Genomic DNA, 27,910 nt, shown 5'->3' with positions numbered 1-27,910 from the left:
TGGGGCCTTTCCCTGCCCCGCCCCAAACAAGGTAAGTTTTCTCAAATCTTAAACGAAGACGAGGTAAAGACGGAGTGGGGACAGGGAAAACATTTTTGCCCCAAATTAAGGATGGGATTTGCATATAATTCCCCAAACCCGATGGTAAATTAAAAAAATATCCAAAGATTTAATATTGATTTTTAAAATATCTTTAAGTTTTCCTCATATTCTTATAATCCTAGGATCGCATAATTTCATTTTATAAAATATCTAAATTGTCATAATCCAATTCCTAAAATACCCCAAAATTCCCATGATCATATTTTTAAAGGGAAAAGATTTGTATATATCACACATGTTTTGTTTAAAAGATTTTTATACCCCGTTTTAACACATTGTAAACTTGTAATTTCAATTTAAAGTTGAGCATAAAAATGTCCATCTAAAAATTAAAACCCTAACTCCATTTGAAAGAAAAATAAGAATGATTAAAGTCGATTCTTCATTTATTTTCTCACCAACAAGCCAAACTTCAAACCCTAAAAAAAACTCCAAACCCTAAACCAGTTGTTGGTTCAAGGTCGTCACTAGATTTGCCACCTGGCTTTAGCGTCGCTGTCGCTGATGGTTGGCCTTGGTCAATTTAGTTTGGATAGAGTACCCCCGTCTCTGAAAATAGTCGTTGTTGACCAATGACCACCCAATGGCCCAAGATTGTTTTCTCAATGTTTTTGACGTGAAAGTATGATCTCTCTTCTTCTTTCTCAATTAGTCATCAATCTTCAATCTTTGATCTTCTTATAGTGTTGCAGGTTGAACTGAATATCCAATAACAGCCAAAATTTATGGTGCACAAATTATACCGTGAGGCAAAAATGTGAACCAGTGATAAAATGATAAGTCACTGACTCACAGCAAATATCCTTAATATTGTTTAAGTCTACGATCTTGATGATAATGTTAATATATCTTATAAAACGTAAACAAATAAAGAATAAATAGACCATGCCATATGGCCATATCTTTAACACATTAATATGATTGAGTCAAATATGAATAATTTTGCGTTTTAGTAGAACAGTTAAACTTTTGTTACATGAACAAAATAGTTTATATACATAACCAATAATATGATCAAATACAACCGGATCCAAATACGGGTCTTTAAATATCCATCGGATCTGAATCAAAATCACATGTTGTTTTTCCTTGATTGTGCGCGATTTAGAAACTCGTAGCTGGAGAGCAGTTTGGACGTCGGTTTGCTCTATTGGCCAATTGAATTGCAAGAAAGGGATGCTCAGAGGACCCAAGTGGCTTATTTGGCGTGAGCGATCCGATGCTTAAGTTAGGATTCTATAGTGCGAATTGAAAGTTTGTAGACTAGTAAGCTAGTGAACAAATAGTTGCGCATACCTTATGTCGTTGAGGTAGATACCTTTATATAGGCGAGCTATCGTGGATTTCACGAAACACCTCCGAGATCTTCAATCGTGCTGTTAGGAATCTATTATGCATTCGAAGGAAAACTTCGTACTAGCCGATAAGGCTTATTGAATCCATCAAATCTAGGGGAGATAAGAATAAGACTCACAGTCGTGCAATATGATTCCAAAGAGCTCATAATACAAATGGCCTTTTTCTAGAAAATGGCTACGTGTCACCTCGGCAAATAAAACCATCATGAGCTAGTTGGACCTCAGTCCTAAGATGCCCGAAGTATCCGAAGTAATCTAGCCTACTGAGATGGCAGAAAGTGCCGAATCAAGGTCCCATCATCAGGTCACTATTACGTATCCGTACATTAGTACATGGAACCAAATTATCCTTCATCATTCTCCATATAAAAAGATTACGGTAAACCCACCTGACATCTGCTCTCAAATGCCAATATAAAAAGTTATGATGAGAATAGTGATGATGATTCGTGGCGAGAGCATAGCATTAAGAAAAGATAAAAGGAAAGATTTCTGATACACCACGTCAGCATTTTGTTGATTGATTATTGATTCGTTTATCTATTCACTCTTTCTACACTAAAGTGAGGCCCTGAGGATACACCACACTCAACATATATACGACCAACAGATTCTATTCTATTCTTCGACAACCACGCCTCCCATGACCCATCCTTTAAAACAGAGGGGATCGGAGGATACCGGGCCAATCATGATACGCCACCTCAGCCTAACAATCAGCTGACGTGGTGTTTCAAGATTGATATTTATTTCCTAAAAAATGGGCTTGGACATGACTTTGTCGCTTTAACAATCAGTACACTGTCCCTCTCTATAAACCGCATCTATGGTCGAGATTCATCCCACATGCCGCATTTATGGTCGAGATTCATCTCACACTAAGAATTCTGGGGTGAGCTGAATAGTTTTTCTCCCTTTTTTTTCAACCATCCAAATGATTGATGGGTTTTGTGCGGGTTGGGCCTTGCCATAGCCCGATCCAACCTGATCAAACCCGCCATAGACCCAGATTGACATTTTATAACCGTCAACGGGATAAGACACTGATGAGGCTATTTCCATGGATTCAGCCGCAGATGTCGAGCATGAGTTGATTGAAGCTTGAAACAGCTTTCATATCGAGGAACAGAAATCCACATTGACGAACACGGCTGTGGGCCCAGTAATTGGGCTGGTATTAGCCCAGATGCAGAGAGGCAGAGCCCCTTAGTCCAGCACATTACACACGAGACACAACAAAATTGAGCAAATCTGCTTTGCCCTTATTAAGCCCGCCCATTGGGGGGCACATGACAAATCCTGCATCAGAACGAGGGGGCACAAAATGAAACAATTAGAATATAGGAGGAGAATGCATCCAATAAAATTTTGGGCCTGAAAAAACAAAACAATTAGCCATTTGTTCCCCACATTCTCCCCCATAATAAAGTAGTCGTGCCGCGGTCACCACCAGGTCCAGGACTAATCATTTTGCCTGTACTGATTGACCTAGACCCCAGGCCCAGGCCCAGACCCACGCCCCATAACCAGACTTTTGTTTTTGTACTCGCTTTGGAGCCTGTCTCCTCTTCTCTTAGTTACTAAAATGCCCTTCTTCTATCTGTTTGTGCTGGTAGGTAACAAGTCTGTAGGAGTGTAAATTAGATACCTGGTTCTGATTTGAAGATTTTACACTACATCAGGCCTTCATTTCCGAGTTGGGCTGGGCCTGCCCATTTAGATTTTAACAAAATTTTAATCCCAGAACATCGAGATCTGTTCCCAACAAAACCCATTTCAACATGTTTTTGACATCGTTACTGGGACATACCATACGTAAGATGTGTGATGTTAGATTACGTTGGAAGCGTGTTGGGAAACGGTCCAAGTTGCATCCCCGGTAACAAATATAGGGCTGGCTACATAATCAAATTCAAATCTGAATCCTGTTTGATGAGAAATCAATAATGAGGGATATGTGAAACATAAATTTGACCAAAACGTCAATAAATTTATATGTCCTAAATCCAAAATAATTCTAAAGATTTTTGATGATAGAGTAACATTTTATTTTATATATATGGATCATGTAATTCAGATCCGATTATTGAAATAGATTTTCAATCGGGATAGAGTATACAGTCGATCCATTTTCCAAACCTACAAATTCACGTCCAAACTCCAGTCATATCATGATTCCTCTTCTGCGGAACTTTATCGAAGTTCAAATCCTCAAGGTCAAGACATTGACAACCTCCAAATCCACCCTTCAAACCTCTGACCGAGCCATCCGAATTCAGCACGTAACCATGGTCGATTGGATTGCCGATTGGAGTTGGAATTCTAGGGTTTGGGCCTTGGAGTCACGTTTTAACTGTGTGAATTGGTGTGGTGGAGCGTTCGTACGAACGCAATATGAATAGCTGCGGGAATTTAGACTACTAATGGCTATAGCCCCAACCGTCTGCAGTTAAAAGAGTCAGTTGACCCCCTCATGTGAAAGGGCCGTTTCGTACGCCAACGAAAACAAGGATCAGGAGGGTAATTTCGTCATTCAGTTATTCGGTTAACTACGGTACGGCTATAGCCTATACTTTAGTATTATACAACTTGTATATATGCATAAAATACGTCACATACTCGTCGGCCTTTAAGGTTGCCATCGGGTCGGTTTCGTCGTGTGTTATTCAACCCGACCCTCATCCAAATGCCCACCCACAATTTATATATTTACAAATATTGTGATGCAGCTGCAATGGCAATTCTCCCGAGTTCATATCTGCGCCCCACAATACCACATAGCACATCCCCACCCGGGAAAATTTCTTGATGATGTATCATCATCAATGGCACTTGTTATTGAAAGGTGTTTCCAATTAGACCTGTTTATGGGCCGGGTTGGGTTTGGGCTGGGCTTTTACTCTTCATAAACATGATTTTGTTAGGTCCGAGTCTGAGCCCAGTCGACCAATAAGCCTACAATATGGGCCCGAGCCCGGCCCTAATAAAATGTCCAAAGCCCAAAACCCGACTTAACAGAAGAAAGAATTCACCGTCAGTGACTATGTTTGTCGGTGTTGAGTTCGCATCTGTGAGAAAGAGAGAGAGAAAGAGAGGATTCATGGCAGTCGTCGGTGCCGAGTTCATAATGAGATGCGATTTTGACAATGAAAAGTGGAGTCAGTTCACATCTGAGAGAGGGAGAGAGAGAGAGAGAGAAGAGTCACCGCCGGTTTGTCGGAGTTGTTGCACCGGTGAATGTTCGCCAGTTCTACGATTGCTTGATAATGTGAAAAGGATGTGAAGAGAAGAGAGGTTCGGCACTGGGTAGTTCAGCTAACTAGAAAAGTGGAAAGAGATGAATGAGAAGGGTTACTTAGGATATTTGGGTTTTTGGGTTTAGTCTATAGGTCGAGCTAGGCTATTTTGGCAAAGCCCGATTCCGGCTCGAATTTATTACGGGCCAAACTTTTTGGCCCGAAGTCAAACTTACAGGCTCATTTGCGTGTTCAAGCCCGTTCAGGGGGCCGGGCCAACCACCCAGCCCATGAACAGGTCCATTCCCAATAGACTGTGCTGTGAGGCATTGTGGGCGCAGATGTGAACTCAAATCTCCCCACCCCCCAAATTGGCTGATCCGGGTCAGGTCAGTTCGGATTAACCCGACCCACTGACATCCGGCTATCCAGCTATTTCCTACACGAGTCCGTGTGCTAGTGCTACCGTACGAGTTTCCGTGTAGAGGAGAGAGAGGGAGAGGTGGGGTCCGTACCGCATTTCTGATCGTGTCGTTTCTTTTTCTATTCTTCTTTTTTAAATTCGTTTCGTCCCCGTCCGTGTTTCTGACTTTGGGAGGGTGGGCCCTCCACTGCCTACGTCTTCCAGACAAAACGGGGGGAGGGTCCCATGGAATCTATCATCGTATACGTTTTCCGAGATGACATTTGCCTCTTAGGAGCCATGGGGGAGCAATTGTTGCAGAGGCCCAAGGATTTATTGACGTTTACAGAGAGACCGAACTGAGAGGAGATGAAGAGCAGACGAATATCCCAACATGGAGATCCGATTCAGGTTCCTTTCTTTGGTTTTTCTTTTCCTGCTTCAATAAGAGTTCTCTTCTTCTTCTTCTTGTGTTTTTTTTTTGGTTTTTTCCTCCAAGTGGAGAGGTTTCTATGTTTTTTTTAATGTATTTGTGATTGCTCTGATTCAATGATTGGTGATTATTTTCTTCGTTTAATGGTGTTGTAATCATGGGTAGATTTTTTTTTTTTTTAATTTCTCCTTGTTCAATTGGGTAATTTTTTTCCTGGGTATTTTAATTATTTTTAATTTGTTTGTTTATATGGGTTTTTTCCTTCCAGGTGTTGACAAAGGAGTATTTGACTTTGAAGCTGAAAGGTTTTCTTTTAGGGTTTCTGACAATGCTGGATATGGGGATTTAGGATTTGCGAAGTCTCTGTGTTTCTTTCTTTCCTTTTGTGGGTTTCAATAGATTCTGCTGATATTACAGATGAAAACAAGGTGTCAGAGGAATGTGTTTCGATGGGCTTCGGTGGGTTGAAGGAATTTTGTGTTTAGATGAGAATGAAGTTGGGTTTTTCTGTTTTTGTTGATTGTTTTTGATGGGTTTGGAGGAATTTGGTATTTGGAGTTGGATTGTGCTTGCAGAATCTTTTGGAGGTCTCTGTTTTGATCTGGATGCATCTTCTTCTTCTTCTCTATTGAAGAAGAACAAGGAGGAGTATCAAGGAGTTGGTAGGAGCACCAAAGATGGACGAAGAGCCTACCTCTTGGGTGAGGAGGGCGAAATTCTCTCACACAGTTTATCACCGGTTGGATTCTCTGAAAGTGCCGTCGGTTCCACTCTCCATTCCATCAAATCGTGAATCCGGAGGATTGAAGTCAAGGCCACCATCCGTTGCTGTTAATAACAGACCGGCATCTCTGGAGGGGGAAATTCCAAAAAGTCCTAAAACCATCAAACAGAGGTCTGCATCGCCTCTTCCTGAAACAGTCCTATCGGATGAGTTTAAGGAAGCTCGGTCTGATCGGAAGAGATTCTCTACTCCTAACCCTCGAAGAAGAGAACCCGAGAAGGGAATTTCTTATCAAGTGTTTGACAAATATTCCCAAGATACTCGGGCATCTGATTCTTTAAAATCCTCGATTCTTGCCCCTCCGAAGCACCTTTCTTCTAAGAAAAATTCTGAGAAATATAGCCGAAAAGAATCATCGTGGACAAAGTACTTTGAACATGGAGGGGTAAAGGTCACAGCCGTGGAAACAACAGATGAATGGACAGTTGATCTATCCAAGTTGTTCCTTGGGGTTAAATTCGCCAGTGGGGCGCACAGTAGGCTTTACCATGGAATATACAAGGATCAGCCTGTTGCAGTGAAAATTATTAGACTACCAGATGACGAAAATGGATTTATGGCAGCTCGACTAGAGAAAGAATTCAGTAGAGAAGTTACTATCCTGTCTCATCTCCACCATCAAAATGTAATAAAGGTATCTTTTCTTTATAAAATTTCCCCCCTTAATTATATATGCTTGTGTTTGATCATTTTTTCTCTTCTGTAATTAGTTCCATGGATTTCTGTAAACCTATAATCAACTACATTTGGTATTCACTTGTTATTTTGTTTTCTGTACTTTTCATAGCCATGCTCCAATTATCTTTGATTTTTTGTTGATCCCAACAAATGGAACTACTAGTTCTGTTGCTTTTATTTTCCCTGCAATCCTGCTTCCTAAAGGCCATTGATACAGAATACTTTTATCTTGAATAGTTAAATGAGGGTTTTAAATTTATACTTGGTTATCTTTTGATGAGTATACCATTAATTAGTTCACTTACTGTCTTTAGATGAAGGGATTTTAGCAATCTTCTTTTGAAAATTATACTTTGTTCCTTGATTGATTCACCTTATTGATTGTTGGTTTCCTTTCATTTCCCCTGGAATTGTTGACTTTTTATGGATGCTTACCAGTGGAAAAGAAGAATGATTGTTTATAATAACAAGTTGGTCCATTCTTCTTGCCCCATCTCATCATGGTCTTTTAATCTTAAATGCAGCTGGTTGCTGCATGTAGAAAGCCACCTGTCTTCTGTATCATTACGGAGTATCTCTCGGGGGGTTCATTGAGGGCTTTCTTACGCAAGCTCGATCATAAATCTCTTCCCTTAGAGAAGCTGGTTACAACTGCTCTGGAAATTGCTCAGGGGATGGAGTACGTTCATTCACAAGGTGTTATTCATCGTGACCTTAAACCTGAGAACATCCTCTTTGATGAAGACTTCCACCTCAAAATTGCTGATTTTGGAATAGCATGTGAGGAGGCTTATTGTGATTCTGTAGCTGAGGACCCAGGGACATATCGTTGGATGGCACCAGAGGTTATCAAACACAAACCCCATGGACGGAAGGTTGATGTCTACAGCTTTGGACTAATTTTATGGGAAATGGTAGCTGGAACAATCCCTTACGAGGATATGAATCCCATCCAGGCTGCTTTTGCTGTAGTAAACAAGGTACCTTTTTGAGTTCTTGGTCTTTGCTTTTAAGATAGTATAGATTCCAATAAGAAATTAGGGCTTCTTCCATCATTGGCATTTTGCATTCACTGGTTACCTGTTTCTGCTTTAAGTGCCCATTCTGCTCAGTAAGGGCAGTTGGTAGTACTGGAAAATGTGTACACATCTACAGAAAGTTAAAGAAATTTGCCCTCTGGCTTGTTGCAACTTTTGGATGTGGATGCCTATTCTATATTCTACAACTCCAAACATGCAGTTGCAATAATTTCAAAAACTTTAGGACAGTTTTTCCTCAATACTTTTTTTTTTTTTTTTAATTTCTCTATTCTTTACTGACACCAGCAAGCTCTGGTGGTAAATCTCTTTTTCTAATACATGCAGTTTATTTTGTAACTTGTTAGCCTCCAAAGGTCTCAAACCACCCCCAAAAGAAAAGGAATAATAAAAATAAAACCCCCAAACTAAACTAAAGGGAGTCATTTCAAAAATACCAGTAATAAGTGGGCTCATTGAAGAGAGATTTTTTTGTTTTGGTAGGTGGTTGGGCTGACAACCTGGTAAGCTTTGCTAACTGAACAAATTGTGATTTGCAGAATCTAAGACCTGTTATTCCATGTGACTGCCCACCTGCACTGCGAACTTTGATTGAGCAATGCTGGGCCTTGCAACCAGATAAGAGACCCGAATTTTGGCAGATTGTGAAGGTATTAGAGCAATTCGAGTCTTCACTTGCCCGTGATGGCACATTGAACCTGGTCCAAAACTCGACATGCCAAGATCACAAGAAGCGGTTGTTTCATTGGATTCAAAGGCTTAGTAATGTGAGTATAGATGGTTCAGTCATGTCTAAACCCAAATTCTAATTTTCCCATCAAATCCTGGTTTTTTATAGTTTTACCAGGTTATTTATGTAATTAATGGCTTTGCTTTGAAAGCATCTGTGCCTCTGTGGGTTTCTCTGGCACAAGGATGTTCATACTAATTGATACACAACATGCATTCAGGATGCCTTTCATCTCTTGTGCCATGCACACATGCTTATCAACCTGGGCTTGATCAATTCTTTCTTGACTGTATATAGAAAAAATCAAATGGAATTTGTCTAAACTGAACAGTCCAGAAGAAACAAATAGGTTTTGAAAAAAAATAAAAGCATCAAATAAAAAGAATCATATTAAAAGGAAATGATGATAGAGAAGGAAAAACAAATTAGTTAGGGCTGTTCAGATGATGATTTAGGACCAGGGCGTTTGATTGATTTAGACAACAAAGATGGGTTGCTGTAGAGGATGTATTAGGACAATCTATAGTTGGGGCCGTGTTGTCCCTGGATAATGACTTTGAAATAGCGAGTGTACAAAATTGATATAACATGGTGCTATTTTCTTTCTTTTCGTTTTCTCTTCTTCTCCAGTCATTTCTGGGTTAACATCCGGGAGAGAGTGCTGGAAAGGGTGACTTGGGTTGGATGTTGCAGGTATAGCACGCTACACCGTTGAATAACATAAAATATTCAGTCCTTCCTCTACCTCCTTTAAGCCCTCCTCCATTTAAAAAAAAAATCTTGGTGGGATATCGTAACAGTCAATCAAAACACTCCTCTGGATGGTTTGCTTCTTTCCTTTTTTTCTTTCCTCCCAATCCAAGGATCCAATTGGTTGGGAACCAAGAATTTTATGGGAATTTATACAATTGCTTCCTGCATATTGTCAATCAAAGATTTTGGAAATCCATGTTGATATGCAATTCATTCAGGCTGGGTTCAATGTCATTGAACCTTAGTCAAGGTGTATAACGGAGCTATTGAGTCTATTGACCAGAAATATTTGATAATAGTGAAATGTTGATTACTACCATACGGACAACCAGAATGCATTTAAGAGAATTGGTTGGAGACTTGGCCCAGTCCTGGTCTGCACTGATACGTGTCCTCAGGAATCAGGACAGCAAACCTAAGGGTGCCCGACCATGGCCATGAGTCTGAATTGAGGCATGACAAGCCGGCACCATAAGCCAGGAGCGGTCTATGCTCTCCCCAGCAATCTACATCTCTCATTTAATGAAGGGCCCCTTACTAAATCATTCCTTGCAATGTCAGTGTGTGTTTTCTTTCTCTAATTTTTTTTCTTTTTTTGGTAATCAAAATATCAAGCCAAGGTTTAGATCCTGCCTATCCTAGAGATGATTGTTCAATCTGGCACCCCAACTTGGGTTTCTGTGGTTATGCAATTTGACCTTTCCATCTGGCGAGTTGCAGCCTTTTCAGCCCTTGGTTTCTTCTTGATCAGCCTTGTTTAGCTGAAAAGAAAATTTTGTGGTCAATTATTTATTCGTGGAGAGGATGATGATGTTGTGGATGAATACACTTGGTTGATCTACAAGAACCCCAATTAGTTGATTATGTGGATTTCTTCTTCTTGTTCCTTTGTCTTGTTTTTCTAGGCTCTGGTTGTCGTTTCTTAGAGGGCAAGATCCCTCAGGAAAATGAAATGTTCATCTTTTAGTTGGCCACTACATCATGAGGACATTAAACCTAAAACCATTTGTCCTTGAAGGGACCAGTTATGCTAGTGGTATTTTTGTTTTATGAAGATGAAGAGGCATTCATGGACCACTTCAATCGAAGTATTTGTTTTGGACAGTGACCATCAAAGTACAGATTCAAAGTATATTCAACAATTGGGAGGAAGAAATATGTTTAAAAATGGCTTGAGTAGTTGACTCTCAGCTAGAAGAATTCTGATAGAAATAGGATCCTCCTTAAACAATTATAGAGAAGAGCCCGGATCTACTGCATGCAACAACTCTGTGCACATGGCATCCAATCACACATCGAGAATATCTCTCATACATATATATATATATATATATATATATATATATATATATATTAAATTCATAGTGAGATGTTCCCAAAGTGCAATTGAATGCTCGTGCTCAGATCCTGTTGCTACAATGAAAAAAGCTACTTTGGACTCAAATTTGAGGTTAAATGGTTGAAGGGGAAAACCAGTATTTCATTTAAAAGCTATTTTTATTTGTCCTAGTAGTAGTAAGTTGGCTTGATCTATAGCAGATATGATGATTTCTCTTCTTTGTAAATCCTCATGAATGGCTCAGATGTTGGAGCTAGTAAGAATTATTACCGAACACTATTATCCTGTCTATGCATTGTTCGGTCAAGTTCTTTCTAGACATTTTAGCATTAAAAACCTTTTGGAGATAGAAGCCCTATCTTTTCTAATCGTATTTTCATCAATTTTCATTTATTTTTTAACCAAGTTCCTGTCTAAAGTGTTTTTTTCAGTCTATTCCATATTGGAAAGGATACAAATGCGGGAAAATCTATGGTATAAACTGGTTAGAAATTTTTTAGATATTATATCTTTTTTATATCATGGTCCAATCCTGTAAATATGGGTGGCAATTTTTCACCCAACCTGTCCATTTACTTGGCAGGTTGTGTTATCAACTCATCACCCAATTCGCCCATTTAAATGGATTGGGTTGAGTTGTGGATAATCATTGGGTTAACCATTACAGACATAAGTATTAATTCCTTAGCCTTTTTTTAATTTTCTTTATTTGAATTAAATAATTTATAATTAATGCATTAATTTTCTATTAATTATTGACTAAATTTAGTTTTGTCTTGAATCAACACACTTCACCCAACATAAATCCAAATCAATTTGACCCGAGTCCTAACCAGTTCAACGTAGTCTGATCCGATCCAGCATATATCATTCTAGGTCGACCCGAATCCGAAATAGACCTGGGCAGGATGGTTCAGTACTGCTTGTTCTGCCCGGTTTGGGTTGTTTGGTCCAACCAGTATTCACATAGACCAACCTGATCCACTACAATCCGATTCGGGTAGACCCGAATCCAAAATGGTTTCGGGCGGGATGGTTCGATGTTTGCGTGCTTTGCCCGATCTGGACCGTCTGGCCGACCAATATCCACACAACCCGACCCGAATCCAAACCGACCCGATTTACTTACGTCGACCTACTTCAGGTCAGTCAGTTCAATCCCAAACCCATGCACAAACCTGATATGGTACGGTTCAAATCAATCCACCATTGACTGAACCGGTCCACTCTGATCTGACCAGACTGATCCGGATCTAAACGGTTCAACCACTCTTGATATGATTAACTTGAAGATAATCCAATTAGATAGTTCAAGTTGGTCTGACCAGTTTGAACCTAAGTGGTTCAGTCAAACCCAAAATCCGAACATAGTCAAATGGCTTCGCCACTTGTGTAAAAATAACATGCATGTAATGTAATTTGAATCTTCACCACTTGTGTAAATAGTAACTACAATTACCACCAAATTATGACCAACTTATTTGTTAAAAGAGATTTAGTTTGTTCTTTAAATCCATAAATATAAGATTAATGGGTTTGGACGGGTTGGATTAGGTTAAAGCGGGTTTGGGTTGAACCCAACCCATTTAATTTTATATAACTGGATCATTAATGGGTTAGTAGGTTAGGTGGATTGGGTTGAAGCTCAACCCAAACCAAACCCAACCCAACCTGCCCAATTGCCACTGCTACCTACAAATGCAGATATGAACACTGCAAATATAGGTTTAGAAATACAAAATACAAGGATATACACTGCACATTTGTATTTGCACTCTTTCCAAAGCTTTCTCTTTGTAGGACAAGGCATTAAAAATAAACTTAGAAAAATCTATAAATCTGAAGAGAATATCAATAGTTTTACATTCATCAAAATTTTGAAGAATTTGGTATAGAAATGGCCAAAATTAGTAAAAAAATAAAAAGATAAATATAAATTTTGCCTTTCACGATTGGAGAAATGGTGAGAAGTCATAAAATACGTATCTAGGAGAGTGGTAGCTGGGGTAGGAAGAGCAGCAGTTGGATTAAGCATCTACAACATCAATCACTTCTTAAGTCCGTTAAGTGATTACATCTAAGGAAGGTGACGGGATTTCCTTGAAAGCAAAGACTCTACACATACTCTGCAAGCTAGATGCTATGAGGACAGACAAGAGATCCCGTGTCCTAAATCACTAATGAAAGAGAGAGCTTTTTATTACCTGCAACCCCTCTGTAGCAAAGATAGAAAACAACCTTCTCCTCCCTTGAATTCTGATGAAGAACTCTATTATTAATGCAGAAGAAATTTTCCATGGGGTGTTGGTCTTATTTACCCTTTCATAAAACACACCTCCACCATCTGCATTTCAGAAAATAAAGTCTGCATTTGACATGCTTTCAAAGAATAATTCCATTGAATTTTGTGATTCTAATAAAAAATATTTAAGTCCAAGTTTTATGAAATTGTGGGAAAACATTCTTTTTATGGGTTCAAATTCATTCAAAGAACCGATTCTTTAAAGCCAAATATTATTTTTGCTTCAACCAGTGTATAGCCAAAATGATACAAGATCTCTGTTCCTAACTCTCGAGGAAAAATTACTAATCGTTTAAAAATAAGGATGAAAAATCAAGGAGGTTGAGGTGCTGTGGGAAGGATAACTGAAAAATATAATTAAAAATTAGGGTCATTTACTACAACACCCCTTATAGTTTCATAGATTTACTTTAAACTGTCTCTATAATTTGTATTTTACTAAAACACCTCTTATAGTTTACAATCCATTTACTTAGGTGGCGTTTGACAAATTTGAAATCTGAAAAAAGATATCAAAAGTGTCTGAAATCATAAAAGAGACATAAATACTTTTCGACTTTTTAGAGGCTTTGAATAGAATAAGTTGTTTGTTTTGGATCAAACAACTTATTTTGAGTTCCCTAATTTTATTATTTTACCCCTAAAATACACTTTTTGGTAATTTTGAGTTCAATTTGTACTATTTCATAAAAAATAATTTATTAAATTCAAAATAATATTGAAAAATATGAATAAATTATAAAAAATAAAAAATGATAATTTATTAAAATAAAAATGAAATTGAAAATACATAAAAAATTATAAATTAAAAATAAATTATTAAAAGTTAAAATAATAATGAAAATAGTAATAAAGTCCATGAAGTAATAAAAAATATTTAATAATTAGAAAATTAATATTTTGAAACTATTAAAATATTTAATAATTAATAAAAATTATAAAAAATAAAAAATAATTTAAATGAAAATAAGAATAAAATTGGAAAGTATGTATAGGAAGACAGAGAGAGGGTGTTAATCGTTACTGCTGAGAGTTGCAACGACGGTGGTGGGAAGATAGGGAGAGACCACAAGTGGCTCATCACGTAAGAAGTGCAGATCGATTTCCGTCTTTCCTTTGCACAGGATATGAACTCGACCACAAAGGTCAAAGTCAAAGCTACCGTTGAAGGGATATTGTCGTAACCAGTCTGTGGTGCCTTCGCCATCACATCGCCGGGAGCTTTATCAACATTCCTAAACTTCCCAAACTATAGGTAGGTTTTAGTAAATTCATGAACATAAGGACAAACCATTTGAAATTTTACATAAGTCATTGTTTTGGTTTGTTCTTCTTATGTAATTATTAATACATCGCAACTCATTGTTTTGTAGTTTTCTTACAAAAGAACTTAGGCATTGTTTGGTTTGAAAGGAAATAGGAGACAAATAGAAAAACTTTTCCTCAACTTTCTGCCTCTCTCATTTTCTATCAACCAAACATAGATTTAATGAACAATAAAAAGAAAAAGAAAATCATCCTTCTTAAACCATTAATTAATGGTTTAATTTTCTTTCTTTTCTCCCGCTTTAAGATAATAATAGTTAGTTGGAAGCCAGGTTCAAACCTAGCCATCTCTTTAGGGTATGTTTGTACAAATTTCCCCATCTTTCCCTTCCTTCTTTAAACCAAACACAGCCTTACCGTTTGGTCATTAGAATAGAATGAACCTGAGACTCGACCTGCATGCTAAAATTTGCAGCTGTGAGATGGGTTGGCCTTCTGGGTGCATATCAGGTCCATTTGTTTAATTGCTACCGGGATTTTATCTTTGGCATCATAGCGGTCATTTTTTTTTTAATCCCATATCAGCCATCCAGGTGGCAATTATCGAGATGACGAGATTATATCAGTTGCATTGGGCATGTCTCCTGTACTATCATTGGAAGATGTTATTAATACAATACACTGTTAGGCTCAGTTTAGAAGCAGTACAAATGTAAATATGTACAGCATAAATACATACAAAATATAAGGTTTTGCACTCTATGTATTTACATTTGTACTTCTTCCAAACTTAGCCTTATGTGCTATAGGGCATGCCCAGTGGGGTGCAGATCTGAACATGTTTCTATCCATACATGGTAGGTTCCACTCTTATGGTGAGTGGTCTGAGATGTGCGGATACAGATCCTGTTAGGATTTTTTTTTTTTTCTTTTTTAAAGCAGCTCCAATTTCAAAATGTACGAAGCTCGCAGATAAATAGCATTGCGACTGTGACGGGATCTGCTCCTTACACATGGGCGCCTCACAGGCACATCCACCGTGCATTAGGAACATCTCCCATGAATAATAACTTATAAATACGGGAGATGTTCCCAATGCATGGTAGAATGTGCATGTGAGATCAGTGTGAGGCGCCCTATGTGAGGAGCAGATCCGGTTTCATTACGACTTACGACTTACAAGTGGGTCTGACATAATTAGCCACCTCTCCCACCTGATGTAGCAGCTGTTTTATTTTGAAAAAAGAAAATCATAATATAGCAATATGGTGCTACAAAATTTAGAGCCAAGGGCAGCCAAGTAATTTCCAAGCCTCGGGAGTGTTCTTAGGGGTGGGGACTCCGACAATCAAGTTAGTAGAGGGCTCAAGGAGAATAGAGGTCACACACAAGAGTGCAAGTGCTAGCTTAACTAAGTGTGTATACCTCTGGTTGCAGTGTCCTTTTTATAATAGGAGTGTATCGTGCTAGCTTAACCATTCCGTGTATCGTGGTCACGTAAGGGGATACGAAGGGGTGTCAGTTAGTCATGACCCCAAGCTACTTGCCCAAGAGTAAATGCACCTAGGACGTGTGGGAAGGTGTTAGGCACCCCACACGCATCCGATTAGACCGACCTCTACTTAACCAGTTTTCAATGAAGATTTAATAATTTTTTAGGGTATAAAAAATTAAATAGAACTAACACACACATCATAGAAATCCACAAGAGATACTCTCTAACCACATTCAAAAAATTAAAGAAAAACATAAACACTAATTAGGTCATTCATGCAAGTGGACCGAATAAAAGAAAACGATTTAACGTTATTCAATAATTAAAAGGATGATTGACAAGTGACTTAAAGGTGAAGGTTTTAGGAGACAAGATGAAGGATTTCCTATAGACTTACCCACGGTGATGTTTATATAGCCATTTAAGAAAATGATAAAAGAATGAACTTAGGAGGGTTGACTTTGTTAAAAGAGATTTGTTAAAGAAGAGAAATAATATTGAAATAGATAAAAAAAAGAAATCATACTAATGTATTTTAGAATTACCTAAGTGTATGAATGAAGCTTGGTAAATCATGTGAGTTAAAAAATAAAAAATAGAAAATCCATACGTTGGCATGAGCTAAGAGTATTCATTGCCAAACTGCTAAACATCTTTAGAAAAAAATAGAGGCGATTAAGAAAAGAAGCTTTACTTTTAATGAGGAGAAGCATACAAAATGATTTTAGACGTTACCCCATTAAGTTGATAAATAAAAGCTCAAAATCTAAATATGAAAAAGGTGTATGCTATTTGGTGAAATTAACAAATTACTATTCACCTTCGGGCAACCTATGAATAAACTTACGTAAATACTTAGAGTTAAAAAATGAAAATATCTAAATGCAGCATGTGATTAAGGGGAACCCAAAAACTGCATACCTAATGAAGGGATTCAAGAAGTAGACCAATTTAGACATTGAGTATTGCACTTGTTGAGCTCTTCTTGGGACCTCTAACTCCATGAGGAATGCCTCAGCTTGAAGATGAATTCCCGGTCATTTGGAAGGTCAAAGACGTTTATTATGTAGCTCAAATGATATAGGATTGCTGCTATATAATTATCATTTTGTTGCATCTTGTCATTTCAAGAATGCTTCATACTTTGCCTCTTGGATGTATGCACCGCTATATGAGGTTTCTTGCTCTCAAATCTCTCTTGGACTCTCTAAGGACGTGGGGAGGGTGAATGGAGAAGGTTTTGGACGTAAAGGGGAGTGGTGTCTAGCCTAATAGGTGTAAAATTCTCTCTTTAGGCTAGGATGTGTCTAGGATGTGAGAAAGGAGTGATATTTATAGATTTTTTGAGAGGGAAATGGAGGGTTGAGATGACAGACAAGGGAGATCAATGGCTGATGTTTAAATGGTTTTTGGAGGGAGATTGATTGAAAGAATGGATTGTCAAGACAGTTTTGTGACAGATTCTCTCAATCAATCAAGACAAAGAGGTGAAAGATCTCACCAATTTACCTAAATTAGACATTCCAAGTTTAGGTGATTGGTTTGATTGATTGGAAGCTATAGTTAGTCAAATCTTAGATTTTTAAGATGTTTCTAGAGGCCGAGGGGAAGTTTTGGTCGTGGAATGCCCTAGGTTTGAAGTTATTGTGAAGAGAATTCTGAACGGAGGGCTCGAATTGAGTCTAACTCCGGGTCTCAAGATGGAGGGGCTAACGGTGTCAGAATTAGACGACCTTGGTACCGTTGGACTTGGAATTTAGAGATCTAATCCATCTATAGGGTTGGATTTTAGATTTTCTGGGGGTTAGGATTTAGGATCAGAGATAATCCTGATTGGATGATTGGAATCGGTTTTGACTTTGGGTCTTGAGATGAAGGGGTAAGCAGTGTTGGATTTGAGTGATTTTCGTGTTGCTGGATTTGGATTTTTGGGCTCCACATACATAAGGTCTTAGATTTTGGATTTGATGTTAAATGAGGATTATGATCAAAATGACTCCGATCGAACGGTCGGAATCGATTCCGGCTTTGGGTCTTAGGATGATGGGGTAAACGGTGTCGGACTCGAGTGATCTTGGTGTTGTTGGATTTGGATTTTGGGGCTCTAAGTACCTATGGTCTCGGATTTTGGATTTTATTTGAAATGAAGATTATGATCAAAATGGCTCTGATCGGATGATCAAAATCGATTCCGGCTTCGGGCCTCAGGATGATGTGGTAAATGGTGTCAGACTCGGGTGATCTTGGTGTCGTTGGATTTGGGTTTTTGAGTTCTACGTATGTATGATATCGGATTTTGGATTTTATTTGAAATGAGGATTATGATCAAAATGACTCCAATCGGATGATCGAAATCAGTTTCAGATTTGGGTCTTAGGATGATGGGGTAAACAGTGTCGGACTTGGGCGATCTTGGTGTTGTTGGGTTCAAATTTTCAAGCTTTACGTACCTATGGTTTTGGATTTCTGATTTGGTGTGAAATGTGGTTTAGGGTCAAAATGACTCTGATCGAACAATCAAAATCGGTTCTGGCTTTGGGTCTAAAGATTAAGGGGTAAACAATGTCGGATTTGGGTGACATTGGTGTAATTGGGTTTGGTTTTTCAATCTCTATGTACCTATGGTTTTGGATCATTGACGCCCTAACTTTTATAAAATTCTAAAAATACCCCCAGGTCTATCTCGAAATTAATTGAAACATGTTTAAAGCTCAAACTGCTACAAAAACAATAAAGAAATGAAAAATAAGGTATCTACGAGGAGTATGATATCGTATCAACCATACCTGATACAAGATACATTATAATTGGAAGTTTGTCCTATCGTGCGTATCAGGGCATATCGGGCCTATGTATACGTATCAACCAAACCCAAGTCACCCAACACGTAGCACGCCAAAACCTTAAATCGACCCTTAAACCCACTACAAGAAAATATAACTTAGAAATATTGATCTTTAGCGGCAGTCGATTAAAACTGCCGCTAGAGACCAAACAACTGCCGCTAGATATAAAAAGCGCGAGGTAGAATTTTAACTTTTCCTTCCTTCCCCATGCCTCTTCCCGCCCTCCCTCTCTCATTCGTCTCTCCTTCTCTCTCTCTCTCTCTCTCAGTCATCCCTCTCTCGCTCAATCGTCTCTCTCCTCTCGATCGATCTCTCTCTCCCTCTCTCTCTATCTCTTTCTTTCTCTGTAAAATCTAGAAATAGAATCAGCACCTTCGCCCTTCCTCTATCCTGCAGAAGCTAGAACCAACACCAGGTGGGGCTATTCCACCGACTGTAGCAGCGCAAACCAACGCATATCTACAGTTCACTGGTATTAGATCTCTCTTTCTCACTTTACATATTTTGTCATGTGTATTAACCTGTAATGGTCTTTACCTATTGAAGTACTTGAATTCAGGAAGCAAAGCCCTAATTTCTTGCTTGTGTTTTGGAAGATGGCAGATGGATTTTGATTTGAAAGTTATCTAATTAGTGGAAAATTTGTTCTTTCTGTAACTTAGTTGATCCATTTAGAAGAACTTTCCTTTTTGCTAAATATAATGAATGACTTAAATGGTTTTCTTTGTTTCGAAACTGTACTTCAATCTCTTTTTCTAACAGGATTTCCTTCTCTGGTTTGCTGGTCTCCACTTGGAGTTGAAGCATCGAAAGTACAGTTTCTCTGACATGCTTCAATGATTTGGAGATGTCACTTCCCCCTGCATTGAAGGCCTGTTCAGGATAGATCAGAAAACTTTCCCATTTTCAGTTCATGGCATTAGCAGTGCCTTTTAAAAGAAATAAAAACAGATTGGATCTGTTTTGGAACATGATATAGAAGTGGATCATAGTTGACCTCCCTTGTGTAAACATATATTGTCCACCCTTTTGGAATAACAAATCCTGAAACTAACGAAAAAATAATGTTAACACATTTTGGTAATAAACTTCTAGTAATACTCAGTGAGCATCATGTGATGGGAGGACATGAAATTGATTATCCCCAGCCCCAATGGAGCTTAGCAACCGGAAGACCCAACTCATCGATCAGATCACTTAATTGGTCTCCACAGTTTGAAAGAGCGAAAGGAAACTCTGGAAGCACCAGAGGAACCTAACTCTCTGATCTAGAAACAGAAATGGAACATGATAATGTTCTTGAACTCTATTTTTGTTTTGGAAGGCAAAAACAAGTTGGTTTTGGTTTAAAAAACAATGCATGTTTCTTGGAATCATCAAAATATTGTTTTTTAAAAACATAACAAATTTTGTAGTGGAGAAATTATATGATTTATGGAAGACATGAAATACAAAACGATATATAAGTCCAGAAACTGTAATATAAAGATACAGTAAATTCACCTCAAAGTAATGATAAAAACATATGTTTTGTCTTAAATGCATTTATGCCTTGAAGTTTACAAAGCAAAATAGAAATTCAAGTTGATTAGTATTAAATAATTTGATAGATTTCAGTTTTAATGTTAAACCCCCTTCTCTAATTTCATACATAAAGAAAGCATTTCATCCAACTCGACATATTATTAATTTATTAGATTTTGATGGAATATGAAAATAAGTTTTGACTAACCCCATCTAGATCTTAGATTAAATTGAGAACAAAAAGTTTTCACAGCTTTCTGATTTGGTTACAGGGCCAGGTCTGATGTTCCACAGAAACCATGTTGCCTGCATGAACTTTCATTTAAGGTTTTTCTTAGATAACCAAAAGAGTTACAATAGATATGCTATGTATTTAGCAGGAAAAAAGGGAAGAGAGAATTTAAAATCAATGACACAATTAGTTGCTTTCCAGGAGTATTGCCCTTAAAGTTACATATGAAGTTATTGAATATAGACATTTCGTAGGTGTGGATAAATAGGAGAAAATTTCAAAGGGTCAAATTAAATTTCAGTCTTATTAGAAAATTTTAAGAATTTTAAAAGTTGAAATGAAATCATCTCATTTTTCTTTCAGCCTACTTTTCAGGGGCCAAAATTCATCCATCTTGCATTAGTTATCTTGTAAATCTTATGTGTTTTGGGAGAGTTATGGCTGTTCAATTGATAGGGCATTGATCTATGATAGGAATTTAGTCTTTCTATCTTCTTGGTCTTTCTTGGAGCTGTTTTGGGTTTGTTTAGTTACAATTGGATTAGTATGCTGTTGTTGTTGTCCTTTATTAATTTGATTCCTCTATAGATATGTAGCTGGTTTAGAATTTCATTGAAGTATAACATGCTGGTAAACTAAAGTAATTTTGGTTGTTACCAATTCTGATGATTTCTTACAATTTTGGTCTTTCTGTGTTCAGGCTGCTGTCGGTCACCCACTTACAGTATATGGAAAAGGATGCCCGATAAAATTGATAGTTTGTGAATATCCTACCACTACAGCACAAAGTAGTTTCATAGTTTGCTTTGAATTCACTTTACTGTTCTGGGATGGAGAAAATAGGAAAGTCATCTTCTTTGATTCCATCCATACATGGAAAAATCATCTTCAGGATTTAGCATCTGATATAATGAACCCAACATCTGAGACCCAAACTTCCTTGGGAGGAGCGGCGGGGGGAGGGGCACAAAGTGCAGGGACAAAATACTTAATGAGCCAAGTATCTGGTCCTGGGATAAAAAAGGATAATGATGATAAATTTTCTGGTAGCACCAATGTAATTATGAGTGCCAGTGAATCCTGAATATACCATGCATAAAACAAACATAGTAGTAGCAAGAATTAGGAAGGGCGTAGGGAGGACATGACTGCATCTTGGAGGGAGCTGTCTAGCTTCATGGCAGCTTTAAACTCTTCAAAACTGATCTTCCCATCACTTTTGATATTGATCCTATCAAAAATCTCATCCAGTTTGCCGGGTTCTGTTATATCTGGAGGAAGGTGCTCTGGCAAACCCTTCACAATGGAACCAATGATTCACCCAATCAAGATCAGTTGAAAAAGCAAAAGATGGTTTACAAGGAGAGAGAGAGAGAGAGAGAGAGAGAGAGAGAGAGAGAGAGGTTACTCTCATCATGGATGTTACTTCTTCCTTGGTGATACATCCTGACCTGTCTATGTCATACATCTGATTTATGGCCACATTACACAAGAAATAAGTTTCAACCTTCTTAATGTATTTACTACAAAGTTTAGCCCTATTTAAGAGAAGAAAAGAGAAAAACTGGTTTCAATTATCAAAAGATCAAAAGATACCTCACACATTTCTGTTGGTATGGACCAACTTGGCCAAAATAAGTCATATGGTAATCATTGTTCATCATTGGCATTATCACGCGTTACAGAAAACTGTATGGCTTTAATTTATATAACTGCATTGGCTATTTGAATTCAATTGAATATTTTAACCTCTTACAGTTGGTAGGCCACCTCTAATTGTCCTTTTGATGACAAAAAAAAAGCTCTAATCACCCTTCTTGATCAAACAGATTGAATTCTAAATTGCACCCTGTCTTTAAAACACAGTTATGGCATTTGTTGAGGTTCTTTTGATGGGAACAACAGAAAATTTATCTACTCTCAGACTCAAACCCATTTCTCACACTAGTCAAATGGATGCAATGCATAATTCTTATCTAGAGTTGTTCGTTGTAAAAATCACATGCTTCCTATATTGATGATAAGCACTGCAACTGATATGTTTTACTTGTGAAAAATTTTGACATGTTCTCAATTTAGATTTAAAAGAGAAATAGAAGAGAAGAGGAAGAGAACGAAGAAGAAAAAAATGTTGAGAGGGAAAATTATGAGGTGGCAGCCTTTGTTTCACTTACAGGGGAGATCTATATTGATATGAAAATGACCAGAATGCCCCCTGGGTGTATAACATCCCAAATAATAATATAAAACTGGAAATAAAAACAGGGCAATATGGTAAACAATAATAAATCATCTTTCAACAATTTTCTTCTTCAAAAAAAATGTTCTTATTTAAGTTCTTTGTGAAGTAGCACTATTATTGATCCTCCCACTTGATTTGAAATCAAGACTTTAACAATGCTGTATAAAATGCTCTCAACCATTCATAGTTTTTTCTACAGGCTACTTTTCCACTTTCTGGAGACAGGCCAATGAACATGCTTGGAGTCGTACAGGTAGGCCATATTTTCCAATTGCATTTAAGAGCATCTTATTAATTTTATATATGCCACTTAGGGCACATGGGTTCTCATGGTCTGATTTTCTCTGGTGCACGTATTACAGTCCCAAAAAGTTGCAGAACTACTTCTAGATTTTAAAGTGAGCTCAATAATATGAAATCCTCAGAATGCTTCTATTGAAACAGCAATTTCCATCTCCAAGGTGAAGCTTTTCAATGCTACTGGTCTTGTGTCATATATCTCAAATTTCCTCAGTGAAGATGTATTTAACTTTGCTCCAAGAGTTCTTTATTTATTCCAACTGGCAGACTTGATTGTACTTAGGAATGCCAATTAGTTGTAGCTTGTGGAAGGAGGTTCCCATTGGTTCATTGTAACCATTCCTATAAAAGAATTTAGAAAGCCTTTTCATTTTTCTAGCATTTTATCCTCCAATTTATCGTTTTCATCTTCTAATAGTATAAATGAAAGATTGCAGAGGTTTTGAAGAAGAAAAAGAGGGCAACAACAGAAGACATAGCTAGAATTGCTTTATCTGATATTGTCAAATATTTCAATCTTCCGATAGTAGAATCTTCAAGAAATCTGAAGGTCGGACTTACTGTGCTGAAGAGGAAGTGCAGGGAACTTGGTATTCCTCGTTGGCCACATAGGAAGATTAAATCTCTTGACACTCTAATACATAGCCTCCATGTACTCTGCTTTTCTTGGTCTGCCAAGTTGCATTGCATATTTTCTGATTTTGGTACTGCATTTAGGACTGTCAATAGGTTACCTGACAAACTTGAATGAATCCAACCTTATTGTAAGATCTGGGACAAGTCCTTGATCCAACTTACTGGGACTCATGAACAATTGGTTTTTGCACCAGATGTACCCTGATTCAGTGGAACAAGGACCCAGCTGAGCCAATTTAACTATTTGTACAAGAGGGTCAGAGAAGGCATTCAGAGTTGCTGATGAAGAATTCAAGCAATTGGGTTTTTCTCAATGAAAATTACAAACTTGATCCTAACAAGTTACCTTTAGAAGATGTGGCAAAATCGGAATCTCTCTGCGAGAAAGATTTGTATTTATACAACATGTATTGACATTGCAGCACTGAAACATTTGTATTTATAGGTTTGATTAAGTATATTATATGCAACAAGTAAGGTTGGACTTGATACCCCTTCTGGATTCAGGTTGAGCCAAACACGAGCAGTTGATGTATATCCCTATAACTCTATACATGTATCTGATATGAAGCTTCTGGGAACCGATTATTCACAGCCATCCAAATACCACAAGTCACCTTTCATTTCTCAAAAGGAGGTTTACTGTTGGACTGTGGTGAAGGGACATTGGGTCAACTAAAGAGGAGGTGATTCCTATTCTCTATAATGTTTCATTTACCTACTATTGTATTTCTTTTCGTTTCTTTTTTAATAGATAGAGATGTCCTATGAAACTTGTGTACAGATATGGTGTAAAGGGTGCTGACAATGCTGTGAGAAGATTGAAGTTTATTTAGATTTCTCATATTCATGCTGATCATCATACCGGTCTACCAAGAATACTTGCTCTTCGTCGAGAGTTGTTAAAGGAAGTTGCTCATGAACCATTACTTGTTATTGGGCCAAGGAAGCTTAAAATATTTTTGGATGCATAACAAAAACACGAGGATCTAGATATGCAGTTCCTTGACTGCAGGCACACAACAGAAGCTTCATTGGATGCCTTCAAGGATGCTCTTGAATCTATTCAAAATAACTTCGTTTCAAGAACTAATGTTGAAAACTTAATAGCAGAGATGGACAAGGTGTTCCAGTGCAAAATATTGAGACAACCTTGTTTGCAAGAGGCAGCCCCATGCAGAGCTTTTGGAAGAGACCTAGTAGTCCAGTTGACTCTGGAATGAGCTCTGAGTCTGAGCTCCTAATGAACTTGAAAAAGGTTCTTGGTGAAGTAGGTTTGGAGGCTCCGGTCAGTGTGCCTGTTGTGTATTGTCCATAGGCATTTGGTGTTGTCATGAAGGCAGCAGATAGAGTCAACACCATTGGAAGAACTACTCCAGGTTGGAAGATTGTCTACTCTGGTGACACTAGGCCCTGTCCTGAACTGATAGCAGCATCTTAGGGAGCAACAATTCTTGTACAAACCTAGAATTTATCAAATTGAAATTAAGATGTATTTGTAATTCAAATATTTTGAATGGAGAATGGGTTTTTAAATTTTATTTGTAATTGATTTTTTTTTATTTTTGTATTTCATTCCAATTTAAGTGAATATAGAGACAAGTTGTTTGAAGCAAATTAGAAAAAAAAATAATATGAAAAAAATATGGCTATCGCGACTGCCGCTAAAGATGTCCCCGACTACTGCTAAAAGAAGCACGCGTCAGACCTTTAGCGGCAGTGGATCTAATATTAGCGGTAGTCACGACTGCCGCTAAAAGTATCTTTTAGCTACAGTTTAAAATTTATACCGGTAGCCAAGATAATTGTCGTTAGAACGTCTAGCGACAATTCTTTTAGCGGCAGTTTGTCGACTGCCGGTAAAGTTTATAGTGGCAGTTTTAGAGACCTTTAGCTAAAAATCATTTTTTGTAGTCACCACTAGGCCATTTTCATTCTTATGCTAATAAGTGAAATAAAATAACTTTTATTAAATTTAGTATTTACATGAAATTAAATTATCAAAATAAATAATACATATTTATGCTTAACAACTACAACTAAAAATTAAAAAGAATAATATTCAAAAGTATTATTGTATAAACTAATGAAATAAATAATCCATCAAATCCACATTAAAATAAAAAGATGATTTTTGATAAAGCAAAAAATAGGCCCACCAATAGATGATGCACAATCTGGACACTCCCTCATGTGTTGTGACTTGAACTCCGACTGGCAACAATCTGGCTGGGCTGAGCTGTGTGGACGAGCTATGTTGACGAGTTGTGAGTTGGGTATCCGAGCTGAAGAAAGCTGTAAAAAGAGAGGAAGGTGAGAGTGCTTGGGTAGCTTTTACTCGGGAAGGGCACTCCGATGCTTAAGTCAGCGAATGTGTAGGAGTAATCTCTAAGAATGTAAGGGAGCTTGAGAGTATCAGTGTGCATACCTTTCTGGGTGGATCTAGACATCTTATATAGGCTCTTGGACTCAGGTAACTGTCTTGATTTCTTTGTGGAGTTGTTTTCTTATTTTTAGGCGCATTAAGGTGTCAGTTGCTAGATTTGCGTGGTAGTTATAGGTCGCCCGTGAGTCCTGCGGCATATAGTTTGGCGAGTTGTTCCTGTAGTCGCGGTAATGGTGTTCAAGCGGGCGCGGCGCGCGGGATGGTTTCGGGCGAGCTCGCTCCAGCTTAGCCACGTACCTGATATTGACTGTCACATATCACTTTGGCGAGTTGCTTTGCTATGTTGGACGTTGTGTTATCACCAGCGCCCACATGTCGATAATTGTGTGGGGCGACCAAAATGCCCCTCATCAATTGCCCCCCACTCTCGAGTCACTGCTTAGTAGACGAAGAGAGTAGAAGCTCTTTAGGGCATTTTGGGTCGGCTTGCTTCGACCGTCGGTTCAGCTTGGTTTGCTTTCATAGCCGGTTCGACTTGTCTGGTTTGGCCTGGTTGAGATGCTCCGAGCTAATTTCATTGAGCTAGTTCGCTGACTTGGCATTGAGGTATCATCCGGAAGCCATATGTCGTTGTATGATTCGGAGGACCAAATTACCCCTCATCATATACATTTAAATTGGTAGTATAGACCACCAAGTTGACTAACTCTCTATTTATAAAATGTTTAGAACAACTCATGGTATAAAAATGCCCAATAGAGATATATGTCTCTCCTAAACAATATGTAAAGCACTTGTTTGAAGAGACATAGTGTTGAAACATAGATTTGTTTAAATAAATTAAGAAATTGCTTAAAAAGTATATGGTATGACATATGTACACCCACACCCACACCTCGACATGGCTTGGCTCAACATGCATATATGAAGATTAAAGAGCACCTTTAACCCCTTACAAGCATGCAAATATAATTATGGTGTATTCTTCTCCAATGGATTCTGATGATGCACAATCTGGCCGGTCTTAGCTGTTGATGATCTTGCCTCTGAAATGGGTAACAGGGACCTGAAACGGGAGGAGAAGAGAAGCTCCGGGGAGAACCCGGCGTAAGGGCTCCGAAGCTTAAGTTAGAATCCTTCAAAGGCAAGAATAACCAGATAGCGCGAAAGTTAGCATACCTCATCCCTAGGGGGGTAGAAGCCTTTTATAACCACCTCGCACACTCACTTCCAGGCCTCCGTCAGATCGGACATGATTACTTCTGAACTCCTGCCAGTTCGGGTGTCATTTCCTCTGGTCGGACAGAACCACCACGGTTGCAGGTGGCGGTGGCAGGAAGCCGTTTGAAATGTGGCTGTCAGGCATCAGATCCCAAATCAGTCAGGTACGCCGCCCTTGGATAAAGACGTCTTTGGTATCGGGTACGCCTGGCTGGCCTGGTGCTTTGGAAGTGAAGTGTTGGAGTGGCGAGCGAGGTGCCTTGAGTTCGGTTTGGAGTGTTCCGAGCTGCCATGGGTCAGCTCGGGTCAGCTTTGTGAGGCTTGGGGCCCAGTATAGTTCGTGCTCCTCGTAGGGAACTCGGGTTCTCAGGAGGGAGCTCGCTCTTATCAGGGAGCTCGGGCTCCTAGTAGGGAGCTTGGACTTAGGAAGCTCAGGTTCTTTAGGGAGCTCGGGTTCTTTAGCTCGGGTTCTTTAGGGAGCTCGGGCTCCTAGTACCGAGCTAGGACTTAGGGAGCTCGGGTTTTAGGGAGCTCGGACCTTTAACAGGGAGTTCGCTCTTAACAAGGAGCTCGGACTAAATACAGCGGTCTGGAGTTGGGGCTCGGT

At 38.4% G+C, this 27,910-nt stretch overlaps 1 protein-coding gene and 1 long non-coding RNA gene across 7 annotated transcripts; both read left to right on the top strand.

Moving 5' to 3' along the window:
- The first annotated feature begins 5,282 nt into the window (after positions 1 to 5,282).
- LOC104608215 (serine/threonine/tyrosine-protein kinase HT1-like) lies at positions 5,283 to 8,992 on the top strand. The gene is made up of 4 exons (XM_010274132.3): positions 5,283 to 5,510; positions 5,801 to 6,950; positions 7,519 to 7,974; positions 8,571 to 8,992. The coding sequence occupies exons 2-4, from the start codon at positions 6,210 to 6,212 to the stop codon at positions 8,838 to 8,840; spliced, it is 1,467 nt and encodes a 488-aa protein (XP_010272434.1). The 5' UTR covers positions 5,283 to 5,510; positions 5,801 to 6,209; the 3' UTR covers positions 8,841 to 8,992.
- Positions 8,993 to 21,284: 12,292 nt separating this feature from the next.
- LOC104608214 (uncharacterized) lies at positions 21,285 to 25,232 on the top strand. 6 transcript variants are annotated; one of them, XR_737062.3, is made up of 4 exons: positions 21,285 to 23,013; positions 23,123 to 23,221; positions 23,891 to 24,382; positions 24,481 to 25,232. It is a non-coding gene; the product is annotated as an uncharacterized LOC104608214 (long non-coding RNA). The 6 variants fall into 6 exon arrangements; XR_016080177.1 differs by having other exon boundaries at positions 23,498 to 24,382; XR_002023256.2 differs by having other exon boundaries at positions 23,123 to 24,382.
- The last annotated feature ends 2,678 nt before the right edge of the window (positions 25,233 to 27,910 follow it).

This window comes from Nelumbo nucifera, chromosome 1, assembly GCF_055504915.1.
Source record: "Nelumbo nucifera cultivar China Antique chromosome 1, China Antique-T2T, whole genome shotgun sequence".
In the NCBI taxonomy this organism is placed as follows: Eukaryota; Viridiplantae; Streptophyta; class Magnoliopsida; order Proteales; family Nelumbonaceae; genus Nelumbo; species Nelumbo nucifera.
This window is presented reverse-complemented; position numbering and strand designations above follow the sequence as displayed.

Bases quoted from the DNA above. Each gene is read 5' to 3' on its own strand.
- LOC104608215 (XM_010274132.3), top strand. From the start codon at position 6,210: ATGGACGAAGAGCCTACCTCTTGGGTGAGGAGGGCGAAATTCTCTCAC. The intron at 6,951-7,518 runs GTATCTTTTCTT...TCTTAAATGCAG, and splicing joins ACCATCAAAATGTAATAAAG to CTGGTTGCTGCATGTAGAAA. The intron at 7,975-8,570 runs GTACCTTTTTGA...TGTGATTTGCAG, and splicing joins CTTTTGCTGTAGTAAACAAG to AATCTAAGACCTGTTATTCC.